We start from the raw sequence: 20,920 nt of genomic DNA, 5'->3' as shown, positions 1-20,920 counted from the left end.
TTCAAATTTCATTAATAGCATAAGAGGCGCAACTAAAGTACAGTGTGTATATGATAGAAAGGAGGAAACAATAACTAGGAGAACCACATCTACTCCGAGCCAACATCCATACAAAGTGCATTTTTAGAACCAAGGAACAAAGCCCATCCACTGTCTTCTCACAATCTTCAAAATTTCATGCATTTCATTCCATCCACAAGCACCACATCAGACGTGAAGGGGCTAGCCTTGCTTCCACACTGTAGTGACTTACATCCTGACTTCTCCAAACAGCCAATAACTCCACGACTCTTTGGGGTATCACCCAAGCAACACCGAAAATATTGAACATCCAGACCCAAATTCTTCTAGCTATTTTGCAGTGCAAAAATTAGTGAGCAATTATTTCTCCGCTTATCTTGCACATGCAACACCAATCCATTACTAATATCCTCCTCCTCAAATCATCCATAGTAAGGATCCTCCCCAATGCTGCTCTCCATAGAAAGAACGCCATCCGCAATGGGGCTTTGTCTCTCCAAACTCCTTTACAAGGAAAAGTAGTATTTATAGGCCTTAACGCATCATATGACATGCTGACATTAAATCTCCTCTTTTTATGGAATCCACTTTATCATATCATTGTTAACACCTCCCATTCTAATCAAATTAACAGACTCAATAATGATAAAAATTACTACGATTCCCAATCGTTTGCAACTAGTATCATTAATGCATTTCCAAGAGTTTGCTATCAATGCGTCGTTGTCATAAAAAAATTTTGAACAGCTCAGGGAACACCTTCAATGGCCTGCCCCTATACCAAATGTCAAGTCAAAATTTGATCCTAGACCTGTCACCCACCTCAATTCTATTTAACCTAGAGTAGATCCTCCGTCCCTTCCATATATTTTTCCATACACCAACCCCATAGTGGTAAACCTGCCACCCAACATTCCAAAATACTAGCCAATTCATTGATATCTTCAATGGCCCAACTAGTTGTGATTTGGCCAAGTTAAACTTCAGATTCGATGTAGCTTCAAAACATAATAATATGCAGTGTAAGTGACAAAAATGATCCACATTATCCTTGCAAAAAATCAATGTCATCAGAAAAAAGTAGATGCAATACAAGCAGCTCTTCAAAACATAAGTAGCTGGTCAAAAAGCCCGACAAGAGTTTTCTCTCCACAGCCAGAGTCAACATTCTGCTCAATGCCGCCTCCATGAAACAACAAACAATAAGGCACAATGGATCTCCCTGCCTCGGGCCTCAAGAGCTGCAGAAGAAGCTAATTGGGGAACCATTGATTGGAATGGAAAACCACACTAAAGACATGTAATTTTTTTTTTTTTTTTCTTAATAAGTAACACACTAAAGACATATAGTACGCAATCTATCCACACCATTTATCGCTAAAGATAGCAGAGATAGGCTTTTTGAGGATCATGAACGTTCCTTAGAAGAGTTTAGGAATTTTATGTGGAAGACTTTATTTATGTGGGCCATTGCTTTAGATATGCATGGTCTCAGCTTCCAAGACTTCCTTGTAACTGTTTTTAGTTCCTAAATAGGTGTATTCACATGTATACTTCCAGTGTAGCTAGGCTATGCCTACTCTTTGATAAATAAAATATCTTATTACTTATAAAAAAAAACCATTTATCGCTAAAGCCATATCTCCATGGCAAATACAACAAAAAAGCCCCAGTTAACATTATCATAGGCCTTCTTCAGGTTCAGCTTACAAAGTACTCCAATCTTGATCTTAGTCTACCATTGACACAATTGTTGGCGATAAGAACTTGGTATAAGATTTGTGTCTTGTTGACGAAAGTATTTTGAGTTCTTGAAATGACTTTTCCAATTCCATTTTCATCCAATTAGCAAGCACTTCGGTAATGGTCTTGTATACACCTCCAACTAAGTTGACAAGATGAAAACGCTTGATATCCAAAGACCTTACTTTATAAGGGAAAAGAGGCATAAATGTGGCATTGAGACTTTTTCAAACTTCCCCAACCTATGGAACGGTTGAAAGACATTCATCAAGTCTACTTCCACAACCTCCCAACATGTTTAAAAGAATGCCAATAAATACCTATTGGTTCTCATTACCTATTGGGTCTCAGAGCTTTGTCGCCATTCAAGTGTTTCAATACTTCTAGGACCTCATCCTCCCCAAACTCTCTTTCCATCGAATTGGCCTCCTCTTTGCCAGTAGAATCAAATGTTAGCCCATCCACTTTGGACCGTCAACTTAATTGTTTACAACATAGATTATTGTAGGATTGTCCAATCTTCACTTTGACTTTTGTGGGATCTAAATAAAATGTCTCTTCTACCATAATTAAACTAATGGTATTATATTTGCGATTCAGATTGGCTACTCTAGTGGAAGAAACTAGTACTCGTAGCACCATCACACAACCAAATTCCCTTGCCTTCCATCTCCAGCTTCTCTCTTCTAGAAGGGTAGTCCATCCTTCTATATCAACTCTTTCGTCTTAGAAAAGGAATTTCTTCTGCTAAGGCATCAATACCATGTAACTCCTCCGAAAGAAGTTTTTTCGATCCACATGGCCTAGCTCCTCTATATTCCTTCAAATATTTTTTCAAGCCTTCACCTTGCTTGCCAAGACAAAACAAGGGGTGGCATAAAAGCAATCACCATTGTTTAACCTTGTCCACAAATCTTTTAGCTTTTAGCCACATGTTTTCAAACATGAAATGCCCTCAACTTCTAACCACATCCCTGCAATCAAGTACCATGGTGAAGAGATCTCTTAATAACCGAGGTAACCTTTTTTTTTTTTTTTGGCATTTGGGGGATCTCAGTTATAAGACCACATGAAATTTCCACCAAGGAAATATCCATAAGACCTTGCTCAAAAATGAATTCAGAGAAGTCTGTCAAAGCTAGAGACATGCAAGTCTCACTCAATCACTCAGAAGGCGAATGATGTTAAAATCACCCCTATGCAACAAAGAAACACTCTACCAACTTAACAATCCAACCAAGTCATTTTGAAACATGGTTCTATCAGCATCTATAGTGTCAATCTTCTTGAACTTGCAAGCTACAGTGTACTCCCCCTTACATTCCTCCACTTTTTCAGCCACCCTACTATGCCACATTAATAACACACCCCTCAAAATAGCACCAATCTGCGTGTGAACAACGACACAAACTACGAATATCTGCCCTTGAAAGCCAGAGTTCCTTTTCTTCAATAAACTTCTAACCCTCACTTGTTTATCACCTTGACTCAATCCCCTTACATCCTACATTAAAATTTTAGGCTTTATCATCTAGAAATATCACTCCAGCTCTTTCCTCTGCCTTTATTACACCGGCCCTTGTTAGAGTCATAGTTTCTAGAATATTCTAAGTGTTTTAACCCTTTTTTTATAATTAATAAGAGATTTTATTACCATGAATAGGCACAGCCCAAGTACACAAGAAATATATAAAAGAAATACCTACGACACTCTAGTAAGCAGGAAAAAGACTAATACAGATTCAATACATTATCATCATTCCTGATGAGGACATCTCCTATTATGATTTATTTATTTTATTAATGTCTTGTCTATTTTATTTAGGGTTTGTATTACCCTACTATTTAAAGACATCTTCTATTTTTGTTATTTTATTAATGTGTTATTTATTTCATTTAGGGTTTGTATTGCCCTACTACTTAAAGACTTGTAAGGAATATTGGAACAGTAGTTTTTTTTGAATGCAGAGTTGAGCGCCACAGCCGCCTCCTTCCAGCCCCTCTTTACTTTCTTCTTCTTCCTCTCTTCTCTTCTGGTTCCTTTTCTTCTCTATTTCCTATTACTCTGCTTCTATCTCTTCTTCTCACCTCTATCCTACATCATCTTGGTATCAGGAGCCGGTTCTGTTGTTTTTTCCTTTTCTTCTCTATTTCCTATTACTCTGCTTCTATCTCTTCTTCTCACCTCTATCCTACATCAACTCCTAACAAAAATCTTAGCCAGCCCACAAACACAAACAAAGTAGAAAAGAAAAAATTCAGAAGTTCTCCAAAAGAATGCTCCTTGTCTTCAAAACATCTCTCATTCATTTCTAGCCAAAGACACCACATTAAACACAAAGGAATCATTTTCCATTTGGCAGCTACACATTTCCTTCCCTCAAAACCTCTCCAACATGCAAGAAAATCCACAACTTCCTTTGGCATCGCCGCATCACCCAATATAAACCTGTGTGACCAAGAACCTCATTCCACAAAGACTTTGCCACCTCAAAATGAAGAAAGAGATGATTTACAGATTCACCATCCATCTAGGACATAACACACCAATCAACAATACACAAACTTCTAAGGTTATCTGTGGTCAATACTTTCCCTATAGCAACCACTCAACTGAAAAACGTCACCTTAGTAGGTACCTTCACTCTCCAGATGCTTTTCCAAGAGAAAGCACAACCAGGCTGACAAGTCAGCACCTTATAAAAGAAAAACTAACTGAAAACCTGAAATTTCCACATGGTCCCACAGTACCTTATTTAAGACATTGAAGTCAGGCTGCTTCAATGTCTTAAATAATGCCACAATTCATCCCCAAAACCATCGCAAGACACCCCTACCAAATTATGAAATTCCTTAACCCTCTATATAACCCAGCTTGATGATTATGATAGAGCATAAGAATGTTATAATTTAATGGTAAGCAATACTTTGATTTATCCCCCCCCCTGCGCGCACCCCAAGCATAGAATCAACTCGGATGAGGATGATGGTCAAATTGTGCATCATGCCTCTTTCTGTCTGGAAGTGCATCCTACCTCCATATCTGAAACTCCACCTCCACTGAAAAGCAAGGGATTCCCACTGGACACCCCGATTGTCTTCCCTTCATGAGCATCGACATCGCAACCGCAAAACCCAGCGCAAGCTCTGCCTAGGCCTGCTTATAACAACGTTGCGCCTCCAACCAATCATGATCCTCATTAGCAACAAAGTGCTCCCAAGCCACCATAGTTAGTTGTTGTTTCCATTTGGTTGTTTTTTCCCTTGCCATTGATACTGGCAACTATAGGAAGCCCCCACGAGAAAAACTCCGATCCTATAAGTTTGCAACTTTGCTCTCAACATTCTCCCAGCTCCTTTTGGCATCTCAATTTACACTCAACTATGTAGCACTGATGAATCTCCCATGCAGTGAGTGGTTTACTCTTGCTCCATGCTTCAAATAGCTCTTTATCTATTTCCTTCATTTTTTGGATTTAGATAGTAGGGCATACGTTGAGATGGGCTTTTTTTTTTATGGACTTGTGGCATCATCGGAAACTCAGATGCATAACCCATTATCAAAGTCTTCAAATCTCTCTAACGTTGGCCATTGTCGTCTTGAGTCAATGGCATAAGGCTTTTCCGTCTGTACGCTACAAAAGAGAATTTGAGAGTTGAAATGTCTCTTGATCCTCCGATGTCATCTCCAACTAAAGAAGATGCTACACCCTTATTCTTCTCTTGGCCCAAATTTGGGTTATGATCCGTCGAGAGTTCAACCTCAACCCGCACTTTAATTTGCTTTGGGTGTGGGTTGGGCTATGATAGAGCGTGACAACCATTAAAGACCATTGGGCCCTTGGCTTGTTATTAAATTCTCTTCCTGAGTGGGTATGTTCCATAAGGTCTCTCACCTTGAGTCATTATTTCGCCGTACTCCTTTCGGTTTTAAAACCGCCAGGCCTGTCAAATTTGACCTAAGGAACACTCGACTGAGATCCAACCCATCTAATTAGCCAACGAACTCCTCCTTCATTTGCTACAGTGGCTTTTTCGCGGATAATAGAATTCTACATATCTCCTATAGCATCTCTGACTTCACAACATGAATCTCGGGTACAACCTCAGATTGACCTTCTCGACGTTAAGGATCTCTTTGTATGTTTTTAATTCAGCTAGTGTTCAATCAGATCGGGCAAGTCCACTCATGTAGGAAATACCCACATTGTTCGTTTGTAGATTCTCGAGAGTCGATCGCTGCCCATACCCTAGCAATACTTTTGCATATGACCGTTGAGCAATCCTCATCAATGGGCTTCCACCCTAGCCTCTGACAAAGCCTCTTGAACCACACACGGTAACCCAACCTTTCACTATTTGCAGCTTCAGGAACATAGCAATTGAATGAATTAAAAACAGATTCCACCTTACATAGTTCCCCTCCAAAGGTTGTCAATTCTTCTTGAGCCATCTATCAAACTTCTACATAATCTGTTGCGGCCAGATACCTTTGTTCAAGCAATGCTATGCAATATATGCTCGATTTCTTGGTCTAAAGGACTTCATAAGTGAACTCTCTTCTTTAAACAATTTTTCTGTGGAAGACAGCAACAAAAAAACAATAACCTACACCAGGGATACCGTATGTACTCCAACCAAACCACTCCACTTCAATGATAATATGAATCACTAGATACACGCTTCTTAGAGTGAAGGAATGTAAAGGTCCCATGATAATTAGCAAGTATGTATGACTTAGAAAGCAAGACTTATTCTAGTACCCTAAAGACCATGTGTAACACCCTGCTCCCCACGGTTAATAATAAAGTCACTTTAAAAAATTCTCATGAGCCAGAGTGCTACTATTGATCTTGACTTTAAAATATTTTCTTTTATTTTGAAGGTAGCACTAGGTACAAATATTTTATAAATAAAATCATTCTTTATTAAAATATTGTGATCATAAGAGAGTGTGCTGAAGCATTTATTAAGACTTTTCAAAATCCATGCCATAAAAATTATAATTTAAAATCTCTGTACATGATCTAGACCATTGTCACGCCTCCCTAGACTAAGTTTCGTCCTGCAGCTCTACCTTCATAAATATTCTAACCTGGGGTACTTTAAAAACATAAAATAACTAAAATGAGTCCACGGCTCAGTAAGAAACCTATCATAACGTAATCATAGTTAACATAAGTTTTTTTATAAAATATTTCATGTTGAAAACTTAAAATCATGATTGTTCATACGTATACTATGACATGCATGACTTATCTTGGCTTATCTAACTTATCTTCCTTATCATACTGACCCACACACTTAACCATGTGTGCAAGGTTGTGCACCGGCTCTACATCCCGTAGCCACAAAGGGCTAATAATATTCTAGCATACTATGGTGGACCACACTTAGCTCCGTGGCTTGCACATCCACCCATAAATTGCATTAGTACCACGCATCAAAATTGTCATCTTATTAACTATTTTAATCTTATCTTATTCTTGATCATAAGAAAGCTTACGAGTCTTCTGCAACGAGAGATGCATGAAATGCAAAATACATACATAACTATAATATTTTGAATGAAACATGATCATGAATTATGATGAATGACGTGCTTGCAGATATCATGACATGCGTTGTACATAAATACTGGCTTCCAAAGAACTGACTTTAATAATAATACATATAACTAGCTAGCGTATGCTAATCCTAATTTATGATCAAAATACTTACCTCACAACGTTAATCTAATATTTCCGGCATGAAATTGATCACATGAACTAGAAGGAGAGAGAAAACGTGAGAGATGTTGTGCGAGGTATGATGCAGTCGGCTATTAGCATGGTGAATGTGGGACACGCATGGTGCTAGACTGGGTATCTTGGGTTCGGTCGCTGCGCTTATGAAGGTTTATGGTTTTTCCAAATAACAAATGGAAGGGAGATATTTATAGAGAGATTGGGAGCGGGTGCCAACGAGTTCGAGTTGGACTCTGTCGTAATCATTCAAGAAGAGAGTTTGAATTTAAAAACCTAATCTAATAATTCATTTAATGTAGAATGGGCAGTGATTGAGACTGTGTAGGGAAATCAATCAGTGGTGATTTTAAATTGAAAAAAAATTATAATGGCCGATCTTTAAATTCTAAAAAGAGTCTAACTCGTTCAATAAATAATAATTGAGATTTAACCTAGTTATTGAGCCTAATTAAACTCATAATCAACCTCAATAATTTATCGCTCATGTGCTCATTCAATATGGCCCATTAAATATAATTTAGACTCAATAAAAATTATCAATATTCCGACCTTAGAATGATTGGACCGGGTTGTTACACCAATCAAAAAAGAAAAACAAAAGTTACACAGTTTTTCTCCTAACCATTGCAATTGGACAGTTTTTTTAACACATGCCATATGTTTGTGATTACATATCCTTACTAAGAAAATAAACTTTTACATAAAATCACTTGATGTTATAGCTCACTGGGGAGATGGAGAAAAGTTTGTGTTGTGTTAGGCCACCCATCATTTCTATACAGATAACAAGAAAACATAAATTCATGTGTTCACATGTACAAAAAAGATTGCAACTGATTTAAAAATCAACAAAAGAAAATAGCTTTATAGTTTCTATTGGATTGAAATATACTGTTCTCTGCAGCAAAATTTCATCCATGCATTGCATAGTAATTGCCAGTAAAAATCTAAAAAATGCATATACGACCAATTGCTGAAGAGAGGGGAAAACAAAACCTGATCAATTGTTCGAATGTCAGGAGAAAGACCACCATGGACACAAAGCACCTGGGACAGCACATCAAATTATATTTAAAATTCCAAAAGTGTGCAGTTATAATGAATAATACAAAGAACGTATAAGTTTATACCTATATCTATAGATAGGCCGAGAGAGAGAGAGAGAGAGAGAGAGATTTACAGTTCCGTCAATAATTGCTGAGAGTGTCAAATAGTCAAAAACATCTGTACAGTACCGCCATGCATTAGCATTTCCATACTTCCTCTGGCACTCATCGTAAAAACCATATACCTAGGCAAATTTGGGAATTTTACAATAATGTATTAGATCAAAAATGTTTTTTCTTTCTTTAAATTAAATATATCAGACAAAAGATCTTACTCTGGCAAATGCAAAATGCCCTTGCTACAAGCATAAGATCTTGACATGCATATCAAGATCATTTTTAACATAGCAAAGAAAACTAACAAAGTTGAACCACTTTCGTGAACAAAAGAATTCTGTCAATAAGCACCCATCTAGTCAGTAAAGCTCGTAATCACAACGATTTCACATTGTTTTTTGTGATTCACCACGGATATGATACAAGCTACAATGTGTAGATAATAAATACAAATTTCCCATTCAATATATCAACATTATTAGAAATAAAAAACTACCCTGAAAACCAAACCAATCTCGATGCCAAAAATGAAACAGGAAAAAGAAAATTGCTTATCGGATTAAAACCTTATGTATCAATTTGGTTAGCGCACTAACCAAATTGATCTTGACATGCATATCAAGATCATTTTTAACATAGCAAAGAAAACCAATAAGTCAAACAAAGTTGAACCACTTTCGTGAACAAAAGAATTTTGTCAATAAGCATCCATCTAGTGTTAGTAAAGCTCATAATCACAACGATTTCACTTTTTTTTTTGTGATTTCACCACAAATATGATACAAGCTACAATGTGTAGATAATAAATACAATTTTTCCATTCAATATATCAACATTATTAGAAATAAAAAAAACTACCCTGAAAACCAAACCAATCTTGATGCCAAAAATGAAACAGGAAAAAGAAAATTGCTTATCGGAATAAAACCTCATGTATCAATTTGGTTAGTGCTACATGTAACAAGAGTAGTAAAGGCATCAATGAGGTGGGAAAGATCTTGAAATAAGAATTAAAAAGCACACCTGGGTTAGTTGCCTGCTTTCATGGTTTCCACGTAAAAGGGTAATATTTGCTGGGTATCTGTGATGAACAAAAGCACCATAAATAACAAGGCCAAACAAGCCTCTTGGGGAATGACATATACACCCAATAACTAGCGAGTGCACAAACAAACAGATAGATCATGAAAGAAATTGCACCAACATCCATAATCTTCACTATGTGAGCCTCAAGGAGCCCGTATAAGAATAAATGGGAGATTCAAACCCCAAAGAGGTCCAATTATATAGGCAGATGCTCATATGGTTCCATGTCTTCTATGACAAAAGAATGATGGAAAATATAATTCTGATATTTAGGCCCAACTAGGTCATAATGTGGCAAAAATGTTTTAAGATAATACTTGCTAAAAAATATACAAAAACTAAGCACCAAAAGAAGAAAAACATGGCAATAACAACCATTGTATCCTAATTTTTGTGCATCTATCTCAACTAGAGGGAAGTCTAAAGGGAGGGCATTGTGAAGACAGGGGAATCAAGGGGTTGGGTGTTGGGGTAGAGTTTTAGTTCTACAGGAAACAAGGGGTTGGGGTCGGGTTTGGTGTATTTTGAGTTGTTTTTTCACGGGCTTTTTGGGTCATTAGGGGTTTTTTGGGTCATTTTGGGCAAGGTGTTTTCTTGTATATATTCAGTGTACTTGGTTTTTTATTTTGATATATATAATATTTTTACTTATAAAAAATAAAAATAAAAATTTGCATCGGTACTTCCCATCTCTCTTGATGACAACTGATGCATACATTGATCCCTTATACATTACTCCCTAGTGCCAAGCAAGTTTTTTGATAACCTAAACAATCAATCACAGTACAATCACCAACAATGTCAGTGGTTAAGACATCCTAAAAATTGTAATCCTTCATTTGCAAGCAGAGGAGACACGTGGATATATAATAGTGAAACACCCCAAACTTTTGAGGTTTCTAATTTAGGGAAGTTAGGGTTTACAATATAATTAGGGTTTCTATTTTTAGAGCATGAATTAGGGTTAAATCCGCATTCATTCCTTGAGGTTAATTATTGGGCAGCTAGGATTAGACCCTACGATTATGGAGGATTAATTTTATGAAGATTTAGAAACCCACAAGCCCGCTAGGCCAAAGCCCATTAGGCCCATGTAAGGATGAGTAAGCCCAAGTATTATCCTTGCCAAGCCCATAGATAGCCCATGAAAGTGAGCCTACATAGGTTATACCTGAAACCTACTAGTACTACACTTCTAGTCATAAGCACAAGTCTATTTCTACTCCAACTACAAGTCACCTATTCCTACTCCAACCACAACTCCTAAGGAAACTAGAACTTCTAGTCAACTATGACTCCAAATCACATTCAAGCACTCCAGTAAACCAACAACACTGGGACTACAACACCCTCCAAACTCTATTTATAGACCCCATATAAGAACCTACCTACCATGACATGAGACCTAAGCACGACCCCCTCCTAGGCCACGAAATTCTCTTAAATTTTGTGGTAAAATCAAAATCTCTGAGCCCCATACAACATTCACCCCCGAAGCAAGAAGATCAAGATCCAAACCACTAAGTCTCGTTTGTTTTCGCAGATGAGATGAGTTGAGATGAAAGTTAAATAAAATATTGTTAAAATATATTTTTTTAATATTATTTTTGTTTTGAGATTTGAAAAAATTGAATTGCTTATTTTATTTTGTGTGAGAATTTGATAAAATTGTAATAATGAGATGAGACGAGATGAGTTGTGAAAAGTGGTGAAAACAAACAAGGCCGCCAAGTACACATGACATATGCAAAGAAAATACCTACTACTTTCTAAAACCAAAAGCAAAATCTAAAACAAATTCGGGAAATTATCAACCATTACAAATGTTTTAGCCCACAAACTCAAAGTACTAAAGAAAAATCTCTAAGGTCTCTTAATGAACGTTCTTTGTCTTTGAAACATCTCTCATTCCTTTCAAGCCATAGACACCACATGAAACAAGAAGGAATCATCTTCCCAAGTATCAAAAACATTCTTCTTCTTTTTCTTTTTTTATGTCGGGGAACCTCTACAAAGTAGGGCCCTTGGGACCCACTCCTGTAGAGTAAACCCCGGTCTCGTGCACCTCACCCTCGGAAGTTTCCCTATATGGAACTGGTTAAATCATTAGCTTTTCACCAAGAGGGGTGGCCCCAAATGATTGTTTACACCCATAAGGTGTTGAACCTTGGACCTTGAAGGGAGTGATACCCCAAAACCATGGCCTTCACCACTTGGGGTTCAAATATCAATAGCATTCTTGCTACCCTTCCACCCTACCAATAAATCCACCACTTCCTTGGGCATTACCCAAAGAAGACCAAATCGATTCAAAACCTCATTCCACAATAACCTGGCCACTTCACAATGAAGAAAGAGATGATTAATAGATTCTCCATCCTTCTTGCACATGACACACCAATCAGTAATGTAAATACCTCTCCTTCTAAGATTTTCAGTTGTCAACACTTTACCCAGGGATACCACCCAATAGAAAAAAGCGACCTTGGAAGGAACTTTTACTTTCCAGATGTTTTTCTCGGGCAATTCACAGCTCCCGTGACTGGTTAATATGCTGTAAAAAGAGGAAACTGAGAACTTAGGTTTTCCTACAGGAATCCACAGCATGTTGTCCTCCCTACCTAGCATCAACTTTGAGCTGCAAAGTCGTTCCAGAAAAGCTTTAACATCATCCACTTCCTAGTCATTAACATCCCTAAAAAAGTTAACATTCCACTGAATATTATTGTCAATGCCAAAGAAAGAAAATATCCCACAGCTGCATTTTGATCCCTTGCAATTCTGAAAAGAGAGGGAAAATCCAATTTAAGTGTAGACTCCCCACACCACAAGTCATGCCAAAAAAGTATCATCTTCCCATCTCCCACCTTTAATCTAATAAGATTAGAAAATTCCCCCCATCCTTTCCAAATGAACTTCCACAAACTCACCCCATATGCACCTCTTGTATCTTTTAAGCACCAACCTCCCCACAAACTACCATATTTTACATCAATAACATTTCTCCATAAGGTATTTATTTCCAAGTGGTATCTCCAAAGTCATTTCCCAAGTAATGCTCTATTAAACAATCTCAAGTTTTTTATCCCCAACCCACCACAATCAATCGGTTGACATACCATCTTCCAACTAACCAAATGGAACTTTTTTTCTTCTCCTTTACCACCCGATAAAAAATTCTGAAATAAACTCTCAATTCTTCTTTCTACCCTTGCCGGCAACAAAAAAAAATGATAAGAAATAAGTGGGAAAATTAGACAAGTAATTTTTAGTAGAGTTAATATTCCCCCTATAGACAAGTTGATCATCTTCCAACTAGCTAACCTCCTTTCAATTTTCTCAATCACCCCATCCCAAATATTAACAGATTTATAAGAAGCCCCCAAAGGAAGCCCGAGGTACCAAAAAGGGAGTGAAGAAATTCTACACCCTAGAATATTTGCCAAATCAGAAATATTCTGAACAGAACCCACAGGAGCGACTTCAGATTTCAATAAATTAACTCCAAAACCATATCTCCTCAGCATATAAACAAGGAAATCCCAGCACACATGGTCATAAGCTTTTTCCATGTCCAATTTGATTATAATACTAGCTTTCTCCATTTTAATCCTACTCTCCAAGCATTCATTAGCAATTAAAACAGAGTCTAAAATCTGTCTTCCCCTCACAAAGGCATTTTGTGATTTTAAAATAATCCTCTCCATCACCCTGCTCAAATGGTTGGCCAGCACCTTAGAAATGATTTTATACACTCCAGTCACCAAACTAATAGGCCGAAAATCTCTCATCTCCACAACCCCTACCTTTTTCGGAATAAGTGCAATGAAAGTCGCGTTAAAACTCTTCTCAAACCTCATGTATGAATGAAATTCAGTGAACACCTTCATAATATCTTCTCTAACAATGTCCCAGCATGCTTGAAACACTTAAGAGGACCCATCTAGACCCAAAGCCTTATCCCTATCCATACCCTTAACCACATTAAATACTTCATCTTCTTCAAACTCTCTCTCTAGCCAATCAGCTCCACCGATCTATAGAATCGAAACAAAGTCAGTCCAGTTTTGATCACCAAGAAAAATCTTTTGAAAACAACTGCTCATAAAAATTCACTATGTGAGCCTTAATATCTTCTTGAGCCGTAATAAGTCTGTCCCCATCTCGAAGAACCTCAATCACATTATTTCTTCTAAGAGAGATGAAAGAATTTAGTGCACATATCTCCTTCCTTCAACCGCAGCACCCTAGATTTTTGCCTCAACGAAATGTCCTCCATTAACACTATATTTTCCAGTTCAGAAGCCACCCTTATTTTTCTTTTCATGTGCTCCCCCGAAATAACCCCTTGCACCCCCTTCTAAACCAAACCTCTCAACTCTTCCATGAGAAGCTTCCTCTTGCTGTCCAAATTCCCAAACTCCTCTTTATTCCATCTCTTTATAGCTTTCTTAAGAGATTTCAATTTTCCAGCCAGAACAAAACTAGGAGTACCTAAAAAATTATAAGAATTCCACCAACTCCTCACCCTGTCCACAATTCCCTCATCCTTCAGCCACATGTTTCCAAATTTAAAGTACCTTATCCCACCCTCAAATCCACCACAATCCAACATGATAAGATAATGATCAAAACACAATCTCGGCAAAAATTTCTGACTCAAACCAGAAAAATGAGCCTCACAAGAAGGCGAAACCAGAAACCTATCCAGCCTTCAATATGTCCAACCATTTGTCCAAGTATAGTCTCCTCCCACCAAAGGTAAATCAATCAGATTTAATTCAAAAATTAAATCTGAAAAAGTAGACATTGCATGTGAAAAATATGATTCCCCCAATCTCTCACTAGGGAAACGAGTGAGATTAAAATCCCCACCAAAACACCAAGGTAAATTCCACCAACCACATACACCCGACATTTCATCCCATAATAAACTCCTATCCACATTAGGGCCATACACACCAACAAACGCCCATTCAAACCATCCTCAATACTCTTAAAATGACATGCCACCAAGAATTCACCCACAAAATGATCCCTCAACTCCACCACCCTCCTATTCCACATTATAATAATACCACCCAAAACCCCATTTGACACCAACCCAACCCACACTGCTACAATTCCAAAAACTCTAAAAAATGGCTTGATTCACATATTTCAGTTTTGTTTCTTGAAGGTAAATCACATCCACCCTCATTTTCTAAACCAATTTTTCACCCGAAGACGCTTACGAAGGTCATTAAGACCCCTTACATTCCAAGTAACAATCTTTGGCTTCATCTGGAATCTATCACAGCCCTTTCCTTTCCCTTATTTCTAACTATGCTTCCTCCCTTCCCATCATAGTTTACCGAGCATGACAACCTCTTCAATTCTCTCTCCTTCTTTAATACAGATCTGGCCAATGAAGGCTGACCAGCCTCAATGGCAATTAAAAGAGCTCTAAATTGTTCCTCAAATCCATCACAAGACACACCCACACACTCCTTTATCTTATCCACCTTTATGGCATTAAAATGCATGTTTATACGCGGAATTGGACAAGCCTACATATAGGAAGATTATTTTAATGAAATCATGCATATTTGAGGACTTAGCACCACGATTTTGATGGTTTAAACATTGGGAGAGATTTTACAAAGAGAGATCATGAGCAATTTGGGTGACATATAGTATATGCTTGAACATGGATGGATGCATTGAGGATAGGGTCATGTGAACTCAAATGACTAAGTGCTAATAGCATGCATAGTCACGGGTTTGCTTAGACAAGATTAGGTTTGAAGATCTTAGAGTGCATAGGTATGAATTGTGATGGAAGATGATGGACTAAAATGATTAAAGTGATCTAGAAAAAGTTAAGGGCTAATTGAATGTTTAGGAACTCAATAGGCATTCGGGTAGTCCAACTAAGAGTAGTTTTAGTCTTTAAAGTATTGATATACGAGATTATAAATTGACGTGATTACATATTTATTGGATAGGTGATTATCGATGCACTAATTGATGTCCAAAGTTGTGAGGTGAGTAACATGATCGCGCCCATTGTCACACCTATTTTATAAATTATCTAAGTAGCATGATCATACCCTTATGTGTATGGTAAACGATGTTTTTAAAGTATTATGTATGTATGGCCCTTTATTGAAAGCCCCTTTTTACATACCAAGTTATGACATGATGAAAGAGAGTTTCAATGTCATGTTATTATATGTTCTAATGCACCATGCCAAGAAAGATAAAAGACAAGTTATGAAAGAAGCCTTAAGAATGGTCATAAGAGATGCATGGTACCAATGCAATTATGGTGGATGTGCAAGCCACAAACCTAAGCGTGGTCCACCATAGTATGTTATGATAAGTTAAGCAGTTCCCCTTGTGGCCACAGGAAGTGGAACCGGTGCACAACCCTGCACACGGGGTTAAGGTACGCTAGCCATTAAAGAAAGGGAAAGACAAGTTAATGAGTTATGCATAGTACATGTTACATGTTTATGTTGTATAAGTATTAAGTATGCAAGTTTTTCAAAGAGACCCTATTTTATATTATTTTTACTACGTGATGTATTGCTTATACGCCTAATTTTTTGTATGTTTTAAAAGTTTTGACCACCCCAGGCTATGGTTATTGTGAGAAAGATGTTGCGGGATGGGACTTGACTCAAGGAGACGAGGCCTAGGCAGTTTATTAGATATTTAGTTTTATGTTTTTGGTTATTAAGGGCTTGTTTGGAAAAAGTTTCCATCCCAAAATTCTCAGATCATCACATCTCCTTCCCAAACATCACTCAAACACAAATACTTTCATACTAATCATTACAACTTTTTCAAACTTTCAATCAAAAAATAAAAAACAATTCAACACTTTCAAATCCCCAAACAAAAATAATATTAAAAAACTATATTCTAACAAAATTTTAACTTTATAATATTTTGTATTCAACTTTTTCTCTTTCATTTCCCAAAACTCCATAAAACATCAACTCAAACTATCTCACTACTATTCACAAACTATCTTACTACTATTCACAAAATTCTCATCTCATCTCATCTCACTCCCCAAGCTTATCCTAAGTTTATTTTGTTACGCACATGAGACTTGAATGAGTTTAAATAAGTGCTTCCATAGACTCTCCTTTAAATTTTAATGGAGTAAGTTTTATTTTAAACTATAAAAAATTTTACACCCGGTACTTCATTAAGAAATTTTTTAAAGGCAATCAGTGGCATTCCGGGTTCCCTAGGTTTCTATAAATGGGTTTAGAAGGGGTGTTACAGATAGTCATCCTAACTTCATTGTTGAGAAAGAAAAAAAAAGGCACAAGTCACTAAGTTCTTTTCCTCTAACATAGTTATAACTTAGTATCTGGCAAGTAAACTACATATACAAACCTAAAATAACTTGCATACAACATATTCTGGAGTGCTAAGAGCTTTGGGAGGCCGAGGCCCAAAAATGTTAAGTAACGACGTGATGCAAAGAAGAATAAGGCTATATGAGGTAATCTGAATAAAGAATCAACTTCACATGGAAAATAACACTAGTTTTTTATATAAGTACATGGAAAATAACACTAGTTTGTGCAATGATGGGAAAAAATGGAGCGTAAATTGGCTAGTTGGAAGAGGATATATTTATCCAAAGGTGGTAGAGTTACATTGATAAAAAGTACTCTCTCCAACTTGCAAACTTGCTTTTTATCATTATTTCCACTACCATGCAAGAAGGCTCACTGATTAGAGAAATTGAAATGAGATTTCCTATGGAGGGATTGGATGAAGAATTCAAGTTCCATTTGGTAAATTGGGCTACGGTTTGTACTCCAATATGCGAATGAGGGTTGGGAATTTAGAACTTTCTGGTTTTCAATAAGGCCTTATTGGGTAAGTGGCTGTGGAGATACCAAGCAGAGAGGGGAACTTTGTGGAGGGCAATCATAGATCTAAAATGTGGTGTATTGTGGGGAGGATGGAGCTCGAATGAGGTGAGAGGATCACATGGGGTGGGGCTTTTGGAACACATAAGAAGAGGATGGACGAACTTCTCTTGATACATACGCTTCGCAGTTGAGGATGGTTCCAGAATTAAATTCTAGAATGATTTATGGTGTGGAGACCGAATCCTAAAGGAAACTTACCTGGCAATACAAGGCATTGCATGAAGACATACGGCTTCAATAGTAGAGCTCATGGATTCTATCTAGTGGTTCGCCTCAATGGAATGTCACCTTCCTTAGAGCTACCCAAGATAGGGATATTGACACATTTACAAATTTCTTCAATCTTCTGTATAATTGTAGAGTGAATGGAGGAGATAAGATCTTGTAGTCCAATAAGAGGAGATTCACTGTACAATCATACTATAAGTCCTTTATGACACAATCTACAAGTTCATTCCCATGGAAGAATATACAGAAGACTAAAGCCCCCTAAAAGCCTATTTTCTGTGTATGGACAGCTTCATTAGGGAAGATTCTCGCCTTAGATAAACTAAGGAAACGCCAAATCATTGTGTTGGATTGGTATTATATGTGTAAGAAAAATGGGTAGTACGCAGATCACTCATCATTGCATTTTGATGTGAGCTTGTGGAATGATATATTTGCTAAGCGGGGCTCCATTGGGTGATGCCACGAAGGGTAGTCGATTTTCTGGCCAGCTAGCGACGCATCCAAAGTAATTCTCAAATAGAAGCTATGTGGAAGATGGTTCTGAACTGTTTATGATGATGAATATGGATGGAAATGAATGGTCAGAGTTTTGAAGATCGTGAACGGACAATGAATGAGCTTAGAATTTTCTTTCTAAATACATTATTCCATTGGTCAATTGTAATAGACTTTTTTTTTTTATTAGTAAATAAGTATTATTAATTCAAGAATGGGCAACAAACTGCCAGTTACAAAGGTCATTATGCCCTATCTACGTAGGCGCATTAGAAACTAAGAAATCATAAAAGTTCATGACATTGAAGTCTACAGCAATTGCCTAAGTACAAAGAGTCATAAAGAAAAAAACTTTAAACTCTGCCATAGATCTCTCTGTCTTCAAATGTCCGCTCATTGCGTTCCTTCCACAAGAACCACATGATACAAATTGGAATTATTTTTCAAACCGCTTTGATCTGTTGCACACCTAGAATGGAGGTCCAGCACGCCAACATTTCCACCACAGATTCTGGCATCACCCACGCTAGGTCCATTCTATTAAGCACCTCATACCAGAGAGACCTAGCAACCTCACAATGTAAAAGTAGATGATTCACCGACTCACCCCCACTTTTACACATGCAGCACCAGTCTGTAATGATTATCCTCCTCTTTCTCAATTTATCCGTAGTGAGAATCTTGTCTAAGGATGCTGTCCACACAAAAAATGAAGCTTTGGGTGGAGCCTTGTTCTTCCAAAGCCTTCTCCACGGAAACTGTATCTCAGGTTCTTGTGTGAGAACCTTATAAAAGGATCTAACTGTGAATACCCCTCTCCCTGCAGGAGTCCACCACAAACCATCTTCCTGCTAGACATTCGGACGACAAGAATACAACAGACTATACAAATCTACAAAACTCTCCACCTCCCAGTCTTTTGCCTCCCTGATGAAATTGATATTCCAGTGTATACTCCCACCCGCACTTCCCATAACCTCCGCCACTGTAGCATCTTTATCACTTGCAATTAGGAAAAGTAAAGGAAACAAATCTTGAAGGGCACTGTTACCACACCAAGCATCCTTCCAAAATCTTATCCTGGACCCTGTACCCAACTAATACCAAGTATGATGATGGAATGCCTCCAACCCTCTTCTTATATGTTTCCATAGCCCCACTCCATAAGTGCCTCTAACTTCTCTAGTACACCAACCCTCCCCTAAACCACCATACTTCTTCTCAATCACTACTTTCCATAAGGCTTCTGGTTCTTTAGTATATCGCCACAACCATTTTCCAAGTAACACCCGATTAAACAACCTCAAGTTTCTAATACCCAAGCCGCCACTGGAGATAGGACGGCAAACCTTCTCCCACTTGACTAAATGAAATTTAAATTCCTCTCCTAAACCACCCCACAGAAAATCTCTTTGTAGGTTCTCAAGTTTACCAACCACACTTGCCGGTATAGGGAATAAGGAAAAGAAATAGGTGGGTAGGTTAGAAAGTATACTCTTGATCAACGTAATCCGGTCCCCTTTCGACAAGTACATTCTCTTCCAACTTGCCAGTCGCCTCTCTATTTTTTCAATCACCGTATCCCATATCGAGCAAGTCCTCGAATTTATACCCAACGGGAGTCCCAAGTACATCATAGGAAGAGACGCTATCTTACAACCCAATATCCCTGCCAACTCTCGAACATTCTGGACTCCCCTAATCGGCATCAACTCGGATTTATCATAGTTCACTTTTAAGCCAGACACAACTTCAAAACAAAGAAGCAACGCCTTCACAGCACGCAACTGATAGGGATTGGCCTCACACATAATAAGCGTATCATCTGCAAACAACAAATGAGAAATAGTAATAACACCCCTACTCAAGGATCCAACCTGAAAACCAATTGCAAAACCATTAGCCACCAAAGCCGAGATCATCCTGCTTAGTGCCTCCATGACAATAACAAAGAGTAGGGGAGATAACGGATCCCCTTGTCTCAAGCCACGAGAACTCGCAAAAAAACCCTCGGGACTGCCATTGATCAATACATAGAATCTTGCCGTGGAAATACACCAGCTGATCCATGACCTCCCTCCACCTCTCCCCAAAACCACACATATCCAGTAAATACAGGTGAAAATCCCAATTAACATGATCATATGCATTTTCCATATCTAACTTGCATAGAATCCCTGAACTCCCAGCCTTCAATCTACTGCCCATACATTTATTAGCAATTAGAACCGAATCAAGAATCTGTTTACCTTTACGAAAGCATTTTGCGGCTTAGTAACAATCTTCCCCAACACCACACTCAACCGATTAGCTAGTACTTTAGAAATAATCTTGTAAACTCCATTCACTAGACTAATAGGCCGATAATCCATTATCTCACAAGCCCCCACCTTTTTAGGTATTAAAGCAAAGAGAGTGGCGTTAAGACTTTTCTCAAATTTTCCAGCCGAGTGCAACTCCTGAAACACTTTCAAAAGATCATCTTTATTAA

At 37.8% G+C, this 20,920-nt stretch overlaps 1 protein-coding gene across 1 annotated transcript in view; it reads right to left on the bottom strand.

The window, feature by feature from the left end:
- LOC109002920 (phytochrome-associated serine/threonine-protein phosphatase) overlaps positions 1-20,920 on the bottom strand; it is a 29,490-nt gene that overhangs the window by 3,044 nt on the left and 5,526 nt on the right. Inside the window, exons 4-6 of the mRNA XM_018980847.2 lie at positions 9,698-9,755; positions 8,692-8,802; positions 8,508-8,558 (exon numbers count right to left, since the gene is read on the bottom strand). Coding sequence (XP_018836392.1) covers positions 8,508-8,558; positions 8,692-8,802; positions 9,698-9,755 — 220 coding nt within the window. The remainder of the gene's footprint in view (positions 1-8,507; positions 8,559-8,691; positions 8,803-9,697; positions 9,756-20,920) is intronic.

The sequence above is a fragment of the Juglans regia genome, chromosome 15 (assembly GCF_001411555.2).
Source record: "Juglans regia cultivar Chandler chromosome 15, Walnut 2.0, whole genome shotgun sequence".
Taxonomy (NCBI): Eukaryota; Viridiplantae; Streptophyta; class Magnoliopsida; order Fagales; family Juglandaceae; genus Juglans; species Juglans regia.
Note: the sequence above shows the minus strand (reverse complement) of the source record. Positions and strands in the feature narration are given on the sequence as shown.